This window comes from Trichoderma reesei, assembly GCF_000167675.1.
Source record: "Trichoderma reesei QM6a unplaced genomic scaffold TRIREscaffold_14, whole genome shotgun sequence".
NCBI classification, from domain to species: Eukaryota; Fungi; Ascomycota; class Sordariomycetes; order Hypocreales; family Hypocreaceae; genus Trichoderma; species Trichoderma reesei.
The window spans coordinates 313,465-327,340 of record NW_006711161.1 but is presented as its reverse complement, the minus strand read 5'-3'; the positions used below and the strand labels follow the sequence as shown (position 1 = coordinate 327,340).

The 13,876-nt window shown below is 54.4% G+C and overlaps 3 protein-coding genes across 3 annotated transcripts; 1 reads left to right on the top strand and 2 right to left on the bottom strand.

The window, feature by feature from the left end:
• Positions 1-3,628: 3,628 nt before the first annotated feature.
• Positions 3,629-5,625, bottom strand: TRIREDRAFT_122684 (transcription factor IIA alpha/beta subunit; the record flags this gene model as incomplete). The annotated part of the gene is made up of 4 exons (XM_006966708.1): positions 3,629-3,885; positions 3,990-4,819; positions 4,958-4,987; positions 5,506-5,625. 4 exons carry the CDS (start codon positions 5,623-5,625, stop codon positions 3,801-3,803), a joined length of 1,065 nt encoding a protein of 354 aa, XP_006966770.1. The 3' UTR covers positions 3,629-3,800.
• Positions 5,626-7,128: 1,503 nt separating this feature from the next.
• On the bottom strand, positions 7,129-8,661 carry TRIREDRAFT_109022 (cell division protein; the record flags this gene model as incomplete). Its single annotated transcript, XM_006966707.1, has 2 exons — positions 7,129-8,550; positions 8,635-8,661. 2 exons carry the CDS (start codon positions 8,659-8,661, stop codon positions 7,129-7,131), a joined length of 1,449 nt encoding a protein of 482 aa, XP_006966769.1.
• A 783-nt stretch (positions 8,662-9,444) lies between these two features.
• On the top strand, positions 9,445-12,274 carry TRIREDRAFT_49746 (uncharacterized protein; the record flags this gene model as incomplete). Its single annotated transcript, XM_006966809.1, has 3 exons — positions 9,445-9,880; positions 9,961-10,891; positions 10,955-12,274. 3 exons carry the CDS (start codon positions 9,445-9,447, stop codon positions 11,883-11,885), a joined length of 2,298 nt encoding a protein of 765 aa, XP_006966871.1. The 3' UTR covers positions 11,886-12,274.
• Between the last annotated feature and the right edge of the window lie 1,602 nt (positions 12,275-13,876).

The window sequence follows — 13,876 nt, the reverse complement described above, 5'->3', positions numbered from 1 at the left end:
GCCGATGGGGCGTTACACGATGCTATTCGAAACCCCGCGCCCCAGCCGTTCCCCGTACGTACAACAAGCACTACCCAAGTACTTCGCACGACACATTCGTTCAGGTCCTAACACGCGAGGACATTGCAACGGCCATTCGAGCCTTGCGAACTCCGCCACCCCAAACAAGGCCCTGATATCCCGGAACCAACAGCTACATGACAGCCAAACCTACCTACTTGTCCACATGAATGGCTGGGCCTTTGCGTAGGTGGTGCTGGCGGGGCTTGTCAAGAGATACGACGTAACAACGCCCGGAATGCATACCTACCGGAGCACTGCTACCACATACCTTATATACCTATACATGTAAGTTTCCGACTTCTCGAATTCTTGAGCAACCATGCTCAGTCGGCTCGTCATCTTCGCAGCTCCCCAGCAACTTCAACAATGACATGTTCGCATCATCGCCTTTTCACTGATGAGGCTCTGTCCAGGGTATTGCAGGCAGCGCTGCCGCCGGGACGCTCGCAACGTCTAGCTGGGGTTCCCCTGACCATGGATCGGCTATTCGCATGACAACCCGCCCCATGCCATGCTACTCCCATCCCTCGACCATCTGTGGCAGTAATCGCGCCGGGTTAAAAGGCTGATTATGAGAAAGGGCTCCAGAAAGTCACTTCTTTTCTCTCTGATTTCTTGTCGACTTCTTGGAAAACTTTTGGCAACTCCCAACGTCGTATCGCGCAACGGAGGGGGGCCACAGGATGCTCCATAGGAGGGCCGAGCTAGCATCCTTTGGCCAAACGCATAAACTTGAAGAACCAACAACACACCATCTCGACGACGACCTCGCCGAACAGAATGACGCTCCCTCGGCCTTCATTTGTTTGTCTTCTTACCTCAGACCTGTCTCCGTATATTACCTGTCACTTCTCCGCCTCCTGCCCACCACGTCTTTGCTGCGTCTTCCTGTGGAGTGAATCGGAAGTGATCATGGTGTTTCTGATCACTACGCCAGTATTGGGACGACTATACAATCAACTGCCGACTATGGTCACATCCCGCACTGGCTTGCGCCACTTCCAGATTGATGATTTGCTCAAAACTCCGACTGCGGATGGTGGATGTATGAACCCTTGAAGCGGTCGGCTTTCTTGGAAGTCTCCCCGTTCCGGCGCGTGCATACAAGTACATACAGTACCTCTGGCCGGGTTGCCGCCAGTTAAGCATCCTTGAACCCTGTCGAGATGTTTCATTCGCCGCACTAAATGTTGCAGAATCGACTCTCTACAGGGGACTTCGCGCCCCGTATCACCTGTCCTGTATCTACATCCACAGCGCGGCTGCTTGTCGCGGCGGAAGCGAGTGGGTGCTGAGTGGTCTCTTCATACAAGCATCTCCAGCTACCACATATCGTCGCACAACAAAGAGGAATGAGACACTCCTCTCTTAGCATGATATCACCGGCGAGAGCATGATGCTGGCAATTATGACCGCCTACCGACGGTTTGGTTACCGGTCGGTGATTTTATTGCCGCGCGGGACAAGATTAGGGTGACGTTCGTTGCGACGGCGATGTGCTGAGTGGGTGCGCATCAACCGGGATTGCGTCCCTTCTCCCGTTTCGTGCACTTCGTGTTCTTGGTCTCGTCTGCAACTCCACAGTTACCGTTGCGCCTGCAAACCCGCAACTCATGGAGCGCATCAAGTGATGGCGCTCAACATCCAGTCTTGGCAAATCAACCCGGCTGCCCATGCCAAGGGAAACCACAGATCCGTGGTAGCAATGTGACGTCCATCGTCTGACAGTCGGAACTCGTTGAACCTTGAGAGGACGACAAGCGAACGGGAAGAGTCAGCCATTATCAAGCGCCTCGGTGAGCTGGGCTGTCCCACTTGTCCGCACTTGCATGAGAAGTACAGCCGCTTTTCGCAGCAATGTGGTGAGCAATCTCTACCACGCTACGTAGGGAGTACAGAGCACGATTTGGTACACGATCCCGAGCACGTTTCTACAACAATGGCATGATATGGGCGAAGCGTAAGAACATTATCGTTGCCAACAGTCTACTAACCTTTGTCTGAATCATGGGCTTCCCCCCTTGGTCAAACTGCAGCGTCTGTCTGTGGCCTCCTAATGGCGGTCCGGTGCACCGTTCACGCGCTAGTGGAACGCAGATCACATCTTCTCATGAGCGATAGGCCCAAATTCAACCTCGCAAACGCGACAAGGAATAGACGAAGCCATTCAGTTCCACCTGGCAACTCCTTCATCCCCTGTCGTTCTAAATATCTGCGCGGCGTCCCGCTAGTCGCTAGCGCCGCTCGGTGAACCAGACTGTCGGGTCGAGAGAGTAGGGGTTCGAAATTGCGGTAAATGCTCTGGGAGTCACAGGATCGTAAGCTGGAGTCTTACGTACAGAGAGCCAGTCGAAGAGCATGGTTGTCTGCAACTGGGTTGGACTGCATCCTCCAATAGCATCATCCGCCTCAGAGATCCTAGCGAGTATGTCAGGTAAGATGAAGATGGTAACCAACCCCGCGCCCCTTCAACTGTCCGAAGGAATGGTGTGCCCATCATGACTGACACTTACCGACTAGGCCCTCAACTGCGCCAGCTTGGAGCTCCAAATCTTCATGCTCAGAAGCGGGGCTTTTTCTCCTGACTCTCCCATCGCTCTTGTCTTCACGCCATCGCCAGCGTGGGCGACTCGGTATTAGCGAAGGGGTCGGTATCAGCGAAGGAGTCGGCCACAGCGAAAGGATTCAGGTCCTCGACGCGACACAGACGCGCGGAAGCGGATCCGCGGCAAGCGATTGTTTTCTCGAGCCATTTCCCTTTCGAATATGGCCGTCATCTACGGATACCCAAGCCCATAGTACGTACGATTTCCGGTGACCCTCCCTCCCCCTCGTTTTGGTAAATGCCTCAATTGGCCTTTTGCCGCAGCCCAGAAGTTCCTCCGCCCTGTCATTCTCTGGAAAGGCATGGTGTGGACGGCCAGCTGTGGTCGGCGGTCTGAGTATGGCCTGTTAGCCAGATACTATCTCAATTCGGCAGGCCAGAAAACCGGAGCGGCTCGTCGTGCTTCGTTTTAACGCCGAGGCGGGAGCCAATTCAGCCATGACGAGCCGGATATGCTGAGTACAGAGTGCTACTACCTACCAGGTACCACTTTGTAATAGCTGTCAAGATGGGTGACGACTTTACAAGAGGCGGTTTCCTACATTGCCTCTCTTTACTTGCACGTGCGAAATTTGTGCCCCTTGACTTCCTGGATTCTCCCGTCATAGTACAAAGCTGCATTCTTCTCTGCCTAGCAGAAAGATGTATACATAGGTACATGTCTGCAGCGCATTCTGAGGCCCAGCCCTGCCCCGTTATGCCTTGTTCTGGAAAGGAATCAAAATGAGAGAAAAAGGCTGCCAGTTGCCATTTTGAGCCGAAGAAAATCACAAACGTCGAATGTCCATATTCATAAGAAAAGCCCCCCTTTGACCATGCATGTTTTTTTCTTCTTTGGTTCTGTTTCCCAAGTTTCATTGAATATTTTTGATTCTCCTATTGTTTTCTGAGAAGACGAAAAGGCAAGCGATTTGAAGATGATATAGGTGAGAAATTGCCAAAGGTATTGATATCACCAAAGTAAGAAAAATGAAGAAAAGAAAGAATTATCACGGCTCGGAGAGCCGAGCCCGAACCAGTGCCTAAGCCTAACTCGAGCGCCGTGACTTGTGCAAGTTCATGAGAGATGTTCCGCAGAACAGCAAGCGCCGATAAGCTCATCTTGCCCCCCTTCCCCTCGTGCGTAGATTCACTACCATTCGTACTCGCCGGTTGCTTTGTTGAAAACGTACTCTTTGCCGTTGACGGTGAGGACGCCGTCCTTGAGAGTGCACTTCCTATAGCAAAGTCAGTAAAAGAAAAGGGACATATGACAGAGATGGACTTCTTCAAGTAAGCTTCGGGGGGGGGGGGGGGGGGGGGGGGGGGGCTTTGCACTCACCACTTGTTCTTGACGCGCTGCACCTTGTCATACATGCACAGCATGATGTGACCGAGGCCTTCGTCATCAACCTCGTCATCATCCCGATCCTCATCGGGGTCGTCCAGATCAGAGTTGATGGCGTCCTCATCAATGTCCTCGTCATCATCTCCGCCATCAAAGGCGCCCACGCCGCGGCGAGCCTTTCCTTTGTTTCTCAGCTTCTGGGCAGCGCTTGATTTGGCCTGGTGCTTCGTGGCCTCTTTCAGCGACAGCATCAAGCCGCCTCCCTCCATGGCTTTGGCCTTGGCAGCCATCTGCTCGTGGAGGATGCGATCAATGTCAACTCTGCCGAGCTCTTCGGGCTTGCCGTTGACGCCATGCCGTAGAAGAACGCCTTCGAAGCTTTCCTGCGCATCATCCTCATCAGAGTCGTCCACCATGGCATCCCCAGCACCGTCAACCTGAGCGTTGCCCAAGGGCTGCTGCTGCTGCTGCTCCGATGAGTGAGGCTGCTGCTGCGGCAGCACAGGTGCCGAAGCCTGTCCCTGCTGCTGTGACTGCATCTGAGGCTGCTGGCCCATGCGATCCTGTATCGCGTTGATGGAGCCTGCTGCTCGCACACCGTATTGAGCCTGGAGCTGCTGGGCGGCCCTGTTGGCGGCAACGCTGTTCTTGTTCTCCATGCTGTTGTAGTTTGGGTAGGGCATGCCGGGCTGCTGCGTGCCGGGCTCCTGCTTGATGCCAGGCTCAGTCTTCACGTACGGCTCCTGCTTGATGCCATTTTGCGGCAGGCCCCCGGGAGGGCTCGCCGTCGGCAGTGACAGCGGCGTAGAGAATTGAGCTTGTGTCTGGACAGGCGTGGCTGTATTGTTGCTGTTGTTGTTGTTGTTATTGTTATTGTTGTTGTTGTTGTTGTTGTTAGGAGGGGGTGCAGATGTGGCTGCTGGGGCAGGTTCCGGCTTGGGATCCCATGGAAAGCGAGCCACATCGAGCTGAGAGAGCTTCTGCTGCCATCCCTAATGAACCGAGTCAGTATATAGACGATCGACTGAATGAGTGAGCAACTGGGTGGTGAGCGGTGTTGAGCTTGGTCACACGTGATGAGGGACAAAAAGAGGACCAAGGGAAGAGGTGCCCTGGCTATTGGCGGCCCAATCAGACGGCGCCGCCCGCTGTCCTGCCTGGAGTCACTGGACTCGCCGCCCGCTGGCGCGGCCAGGGGGTGCCTCTGGACTTAAAAAGGGCCCCAAATAGTGCTGTGTCGCCCCCCCGATCCCCCCGATCCCAACCCGCCACTCCTCTCCACCCCAGGTTTCTGCTTCCCCTCCCAGGCGGTTTGCCAGGCGTTGCGCAGAGCATGTCGCCGTCGCGGGCAGAGAATGGCGGGATCTTTTGTCTTTTCTTCTTTGGGTTTTCGTCGGGGATGCTGCCAGCGAGATGCGGGTGTCGCTTGGGGTGCTTCTTTGATGGATCGTGACGATGACGGGTGATGAAAAGGGCAGCCGCAAAAGTCGGGGACAATCGCATGACTTACCAATCGCAGCTCCTCCAGCACGGCCTCTTCAACGCCGCTCTCTTCGAAATCGACTCGCGAGCTATTGATCACCTCCTCGATGATCGTTTGGTAGACGTTTCCCACGGCTGAGTTCGACATGGTGGGCAACACCGGTCCGGCCCTACACCGACGTCGATCGGGATTGCTGCTGGGTGCTTTTCTCCGTGTTGCTTTGCAGCCTTTGTGATGCCGCAACAGAGATCCGAGACACGCAAGAAATCAAGGGCTGGTGATGCCTTTGACCAGCCTCGCAAGGTCAGCGGGCAGGGAGATATCGCACCGTAGCCAGGTAGCGGCAGACGAGGTCTCCAGCAACCGACTGTCGAAGAGAGGGAACGGATGTGGCGTTTGCTTATTGAATCGTCCCAGCGGCTCAGGTGTCTCTCCTATTTGCTTTTCTTTCTTTCTTGCTTCTCTGTTTTTCTCCTTCTTCTCCTCTATCGAGTGATCGAACGAGCGCGCCGCCTATCACAAGGCAGGCGTTGTGTCGACAGACGTACACAAGTCGGTGGGTAAGCCGCCTCTCGCAGGCAACCAAGTTGGTAGCGAGGACTTTGACTGGTACCAGTGACTGTCGCCGCAGCCGCTTGGGCAGGACGGAAAGGGAAAAGAAAAAGTTAGAGAAGACAAAGTCCTGCAGTAGGCACTGATAGTAGTGAAAGCTCGAGCAGAGCAATGCGTAGACTCGACAGTGAGATTCCGGGTTGCGCGCCTTGGTGCAGCGTTCAACGATGGGCGAGTTTAGGTAACCGTTTTGGCGTATGTCGGTCCAGCTGCAAAAGGTATGCAATGGTCAGAGTTGGCAGCGCCCGGTAGATGTGCACTTCTAGAGGGCTCGGCCGCTTAGTCATCGCCCAGCCCAGCGGCTGAGGGATCCGCCCACCAGCGGCAGCTCTAGCGGTGCGTTAGCGAGCGGCAGCGCTGGAGCTGGCAATTGAACACCAAAAATGGCCGCCTGTAGAGGCTCATGATATTTGATCCATGATCTGGGTGAGATGTGCTGGAGTGACTCTCACATAATTACGAGCAGTTTTTCTACACGATTGCCGTGTAAATGCTCGGAATCAATTGAGCCTCACTGTATAAGGAATGCCTTTTCATTACCACATGTACCAACGCTTCACAACTGATGTAGCAATATGAACGTGAGCTGCATTACAAAGCAATGGGATGGCAAGAACACATATTAAGGCAAACATTTTATTGCCGGCTATCTAGACCCAACCTCCCAAAGACGTCAAACCAAAACCACCCGTAACGCCTCCAACGCCCGTTGTCCCTTTTCCACCAAATCAAAATTCGCTGACAATTCCCCCTCCCCTAGTATGCAGCAACTAGGACCTGTTACATCAAGCAATATACATAACCCATTCTTGTATTTCTTTGTCGTGTTCGTCTCAGACATCCCAATCATAGCTCGTGTCAGATGGTTGACCCATTCCCATGTGTCTCCCCGTGGAGAAGCGCTTTCGATCCACGTGTCTGTTTCCCCAACGCCGGTTCCAAAGCAATTTTCGCTGAGAAAAAGAAAGAGTAGATGCCGTTGATGGGGTTCTACCCTTGGTGTTTTTGATGACTTGAAGTCCGCCAATGAGGTGCCATCTAGCGAATCGTCATGTGTTTTGCCATGTCGGCCTTTCTAGAGGCGGCTGAGGCTGCAGCGCTGGTTCCCGCCCTCTTCTCGAAGATTTTCCAGAACTTCAAGGATTCGTCAGCGGCGGCAGTGGCAAGCATCTGTCCGTCGGGGCTGAGGCAGCTGTGCAGGACACGGCTCTCGTGAGCAGGAAATTCAATGTTGCGGACCAGCGTGGGATAGCTCCAGACGCTGAGAGTGTTGTCTGGGAATCCGCTCGAGCTCACAATCTCGCGGTGGTGAGGGCTCCAGCGCAGAGAAGTAACTTGGGAGCCGGTATCGATGCTGTTGACGCGAGCACCGGTGGTTGAATTCCAGAAGTGGATGTGACGATCGTAGGAGCCGCCGCCAGTGGCGAGCAGGTTTGTGTTCCATGGGCACCAGGCAAGCGCCTTGACAGCCGCCTTGTGGTTGGCCTTGGTGAACTTGGGCACCGTCAGAGAGCGGGCGTCCCAGATGGAGACCAGGTTGTCGTTGCCGCCCGTGGCAAGCTGGGCGCCGTCAGCCCGCCACTCAAGGCCGCAGACCTCAGAGGTGTGGGAGACGAGCTCGGCAATCTTGTGCTTGGCAATGCGGACATCGTGGTTGAAGACAAGGCCGCTTCGGGAGCCGGTGGAAAGGAGATGCTTGCTCCAGCCCATGACGCCAACACGGGTGTCGTGTCCGAACATGCTCCGAATCTTCTGGCTCTCGGCCACGTCCCAGATCTGGACTTCGCCCGTGCCAAGGCCAATGCCGACGTAGGCACCATCCTCAGACCACTTGACGCTGCTGACGTAGGTGTCGGGAGACGTCTCCATGAGGCAGTTGACGCTGCCCTCATCTGCGGACCAGACGTAGACGCTGCGCTCCAGACCGATGGCGACTTGGTTGCCGGAGCTCCAGTCCAGCAAGTTGAGATAATAGTCATCAATCAGACCAGGTGCATCCAAGACACGCTCAGGAGCGGTGGCAATGCGTCGGCGAGCCTGACCGGAGGCGGCAGTTCGCAGGGGTCTGTTGTACTGCTGGCGCAAGTCCACGGGCTTGGATGACTCGGGAGGAGCAGGCTTGAATTCCAGAATGCGAGTCTTGAGGCTCACGCCGCAGACATCGGCAAGTGAGTCCTGGTAGGCCACGGTATTTGGCGAGGGGCGAGAGTAGCCGTCGTCCTCATCGTCATCGAGGATGCTCAAGCCCTCAAAAGCAGTAGAGGCGTCTTCATTCTGGGCGGCTTCCATTGATCCTTCTGAGATGCCTGGATTGGATCGCTTCTTCTTCTTCTTGTCCGGGATGTTGGCCTTGCTTGATCCTGTGTTGGCAATGGCGGAACTGGCAGCCCGGTTGGGAATGAAGCGGTCACCGCCCTGGTTGACAGTCGTCTTGGACGTTTTCTGTCGAAGCGAGGGCTTCTTGGTCTTGAAATTGAGTGCCTTGATTGGCGAAGGAGTGAGCGGAATCCGTCCCTCTGCCGCGAGGCCCTTGGGCGTCTTGACGGGAGTTGAGACTGCCGCGGTAGACATTGTGTGTTTGATATTCGTATGATATATCAAATGATCATATGCTGGTGAACAGAGGATATTGAGTGCGCAGTAATGAAGTTGTGAGTTGCAGTAAGGCTGTGAGCATTCGTAAGATTGAGAGCAGTAGAGCAGTTGTGAGCAGTAGAGGTAGCGATGTGATATGTGTGTGCGTGTGCGTGCGTGTATGTAGGACTGCAGAAACGGTGAAGATCGCGGCCGATGGTATATATGCGAATCTTATTTACTTAGCTTGCAGCTTCTGTTGTCCGGGCAACGCCGCAGATCGGATTTACTCCTGTTCCGAAAGATCCAACCGCTGTGACAGCCCAATAACCGCCGCGCGGCTAACCGCGTCTGGCTAGGCGTGGCGCGGCTAGACGTTAGGACGGAAGTCAAAGGTAAAAAAAAAAAATTTAAAAATTCAAGAGGTACGTACCCAGTCGGTGTGGGCATCAACACGAACTTCTTCCGTCTCTGCTCCGCAAATCTGCGACCCTCATCTCACATGCGCCGTTGAAACGCTTAACCTACATCATCCTCCGCTTGAACCCACTGCCGAGTCTCGTCACCGTTGGCGCGTGCTGAAGCCAGCTGCTGTCTGGTTCCATCGACGTCCTTCGCTTTCTGTTTACTTGTTGTCGTCGCCGTTCTTGGACTCGAAGCCTCCTCCTTTTGCCTTTTCAGCTACCAACAAGCCACGCTCGCTTTGCGTTTGCGCATACTTTACACGAAAAGGTTCCCGCTTGAGATGGTCCTGAGCTTGTGACGCGGCCAAACTCCATCATGGCGCAACCGTCGACCCCCGGCCCAGCCTCGTCGTCCGTCAGCCTCTTTGGTCAGACCCCAACAACCCATGCTGGTGGGACGCCGCAGCCCGGCATGACCAGCCAGACCTCGTCGGAAACCCTGAGTAACGCGCAAGCACCGGCCTCGGCCTCGGCCTCGTCCACGAACAATACCTACATCATGCCCAACTCGCCCCTCAAGGCCCGTCCGTTGGCTGATGGCTATCGCCCGAAAGTGACACGCACGCTAGGACAGCGGCCTGCGTGCCTCGTCAATGCCTCAGTGACCTATTGCGGCAACAATCAGATTTACGCTTTTGGTGGCTTCGACCAGTACACGGACGAAGTGTACAACCATGTCCTACGCTTGGACCTGACGAGTCACCAATGGAGCCTGGTCGATAACTATGGTGATATCCCGGGAGTGCGCATGGGTATGTCTCATTCCACCTGCCATCTTGCCGTTTACGCTGTCAACAAGAGCAGTCACTAATTCGCATATCTCGTATTATAGGCCACACGGCGACCCTGTACAAAGGCGACAAATTACTAGTCTTTGGCGGCGAGAACGAGCATCGAACCTACCTGTCCGACCTCATCATATTCGACTTGAAGACTGCGCATTGGACACAGCCTCTGGTATCTGGCCCGATTCCCAAGGGCAGAGCAAGACACGCCGCGGTGCTTCACGAAGATAAGCTGTTCATCATTGGTGGCATCACTGGCCAGAACAACTATGTGTTGGACGACATCTGCTACCTTGATCTCAAGACGTTCACGTGGTCCAAGGCATGGCGCTTTGTCGGCCGCTTCGATCACTCTGCCTATATCTGGGGCGATCGCGTTTGGGTCTTTGGTGGCCTGAGTGAAGACATGGACAAGATCAGTGATTTGTGGTGGCTTGACCTCAAGGGAAGTCCAGAGTTCGACTCTCGGCCTCATTTTGGCGTCGTGGATCGCCATTCGGCCGCTCACAGAACCAGCAGTTCTCCCAGGCCGCCTTACACAATGGCGCCCAATCCCGTTGTCGGCACCTCTGGCTATGCTGCTAACTCAAGGACGGCTCAAGTGAATCCTCCATCTTTCCAAGTCAAGTCCTATGCGCCCATGGCGCCGGGAACCATCTCTGCCCTCAAGTTCGTCTCTGGCCCGACTGTGCCCTCCCAGGGCTCCGGCATCCATTTCCACACGTACTCTTCGGGTACCCTGCTGGACTTTGTGACACCCGCGGCGACCATCACGCACCGAGAATGCTCCTTGTCGGCCTTGGACCTCAGCACCCTGAGGTGGCAGAAATTGGCAGACGGCCGTGAGATCTACAAGACGGGATATAGGTGGCACTACTGCACTATGAATGAGGACGGAACCAAGGCGTGGCTCCTGGGCTGCCCAGTTGATCCTGCCGCAACCGATCTGGGACCGAATGGCTACGAGGAATATCTGAGGTAAGGATGAGACAGCTATGCTTGTGGTCGCGACGCTTCATGACTGACCTTGGCGATGTGTAGTGACATCATGGAAGTCGACCTCCGACGATATGGGTTCCTTGGAAACAACCTCGCACCAGAGACGCTGGCCCAATCCAGACCGTCCTTCACCACCAGGCTTTCTGACCAGCCTTCGAAAGGTTTGGGCGCGGACCTTGCCAAACTGTTCAACCAACCTCCAGAGACGGGAAGCGGCACGGACTTTATCATCACGGCTCTTGCAGACGATGCCGACAGCGATGAGACGCTCAGCTCCGGGCTGATTCGAGCCGACGATGCGAACCGAGACCAGAGCTGGCTCTCTGCCGATGCGCCGACCTCGATGCCCATCCACGTTCACAAGTTGATCCTGCAAGCGCGCTGGCCGCACTTTGCGCGGTTGTACAACGCCCAGATGGCGGAGTTCCACACCAAGAAGATGCACATCCCTGAGCCATACTCGGTCGTCAAGGCGTTCCTCCTGTACCTCTACACCGACAATATCCACGGCACGACGGAGGCGGACAGCGACGCTACCACGGATCTCTCTGACGTGGCTGGGCTCTTGGTCATGTCCAACATCTACAACATCCCGCACCTTCGCCTGCTGTGCGTGAACCGCCTGGCCAAGGAGCTGGACGTCGAGCATGCCTGCGTCATCTGGTACTGCGCGGGGCTGGCGAGCGAGGAATGGCTTCGCAAGAGGGCGGCGACGTTTTGCATGACGCACTGGGGCCGCATCGTTCGGACCCAGGGCTTCCTCCGGCTCCCCCGCAACGCCCTCGTCGAACTCTCGCAGGAGATCGACATGGAAGGCCGAGTGGTAGCGGGCGACGAGCTCGAGTGGGGGAGCGTATCGGGCCGGTACGGCGATGGCACGGGTCATGGCACTCGTAAAGAGAGCATCAGCAGCAGCACCCAGATGCAGATCGTCGAGTCCGATGACGATGACGAGGACGTGGAGATATCGTAGGCCGGGCGGGGGTGGGAATGGGGAGGGAGTTGTCTTGCTAGGCCAGCGAAAGTCTGACCGCGCAGCAGCGCGCCCCACGAGTACAGTATGATGATGTCCTTTGGCTCTCTCACCTTTGTTTCTGGGGCCATGATCACCGTGGGCCTTGGGGGGGAAAGGGGGGCGAGCTGAGCTATTGTTGCTTGATTGCTTGTTAAGAGAAGGCGTGTGCGGATGGATGTGAGGGCTTTTTTTTTTCCTTCTGTGTGCAATGCGCCTTTGCTCTTGGTGTTTTGGGGCTTCTTTTCGCTTTCCTCTGTTGGTCGAGCATTTTCGGGAGTTGGTTGCTTAATCACTTGGTCCTTGATTCTATACTCACCTGCCTTTATGACAAAGTTTGTGCATGTGGCGCATTAGGTAGCCAGCTGTTCGATCCATAGGCATCTACATAATCTATAGACGATCTATATGATGCTATATTCCTGCCTATTCTGGCGTCGTCGCCCGCCTTTGTGATCATCAATCAATCATCCTTGACACGGACATTGAGGCTCTGGCTCACTTTAGCGAATAGTAAGACGAATTGACGTGCATGGGTGCAGTGTCGCACATACATGAGGAACCTTTGGCCATCCGCCTCAACAGGGCAGGGATAGTCAAAGTCAAGCAAGACGGGGGGACAGGGACGGCGGTTCAACCTTGTACACAAGCATGTGCGAGAATACCACGTACGGATCCAGCCGTGCGATCTAGCCGAGGCATCCATCTCGACTCATCCCAGGCCATCACAAGAATAGCACGGGCTACCTTGCTTGTTACACGCGGACATACATGCACACATACCTACACACACACATTATGTTAACAGCCATTTCTCTTATTCTTTTCAAGACGAATCTTTCTTCGAATTTTGTTGTCCCGTATCAGCACAAATAGCTCCATTTTGCCTAAGTAGATCTCTCTTTGTCTCTCTCTCTATGACCGTTCCTGATAGAAAAAAAGGGGAAACAGGAAAAGACAAAAGCACCAAAGGAAACAACTTTTAATGTATCCCGATTCCCTTTTTTTGTTGTTCATAAAATCACCGCCCAAACAGCAATTCTTCTTCTTCCTTTCTGCTTCCAAAGTCCCGTCCCCAGGGGCCAAATCCTCACCAGACTTGGCAGTGTCGCTTGCTTGGCCCCATTGCACTTTTGTGAAGGGGAATATAGCACAAGAGTGAGGGGAGAGAACAGAGTGCTTTGCGAAGACAAAAGAAGTGAGGAATCCAAAAACGTCGTGAAACACACAACAGAGTAAACATCAAAAAAAGCAGGCGAAAGGGGAGAAGAGAAAAAGAAAACGAGACAAACACCTGTTTTGCGTCCAGTGCGATACCCAGTCTTCCACAAAACACGTCATAAAGAGCAACACCGCGCATCATACAAAGTCGTAATGTAAAACATTCTTCCAGTCTTTCTCCATTGCTTGTGAAAACGAAGCCTTGTCTTCACTTCCTCGTTCCAGACGAAACCGCCTCATCTCCCTTCCACATCCCCTCTCCAGGCGCTTTTCAAATTAAGAAAGCGAGAGCATCTTGCTCGCTGTGCCAACCAGCGGTCTATAGAAAGCGTACTGCGATAGAAAATAACGTCATAGGTAATAGAGTCGAGTGGACTTGTTTGGTGACACTTAAATAGATGAAGTGTCCTTCCAGTTTCGGCAATATGGCCGCGGTAACGTCCATTGCCACCTGTAGTGTCAAGTAGCCGTCTGATAAAGGGGAGGATCTGCTCGGCGCTGCGTATGGTGGGGTTGAAGCGGTAATCGCGCCATTGTATAAGGGCCACCTCGACTGGGAGACGAGATGTTGTATTGAACCTGCCGGCCGTTGATTCATGCTTCTCCAGTAAACCAACCCTCGAATGAACATCGTCGCCATGTGCCGTGGCATGCCAACATGCAAGAACTGCGTTTACATGCAGCGCAAGCATGCAACCGTGAGTCAAAGTCGACAGTTCAAGGCAGGGAGA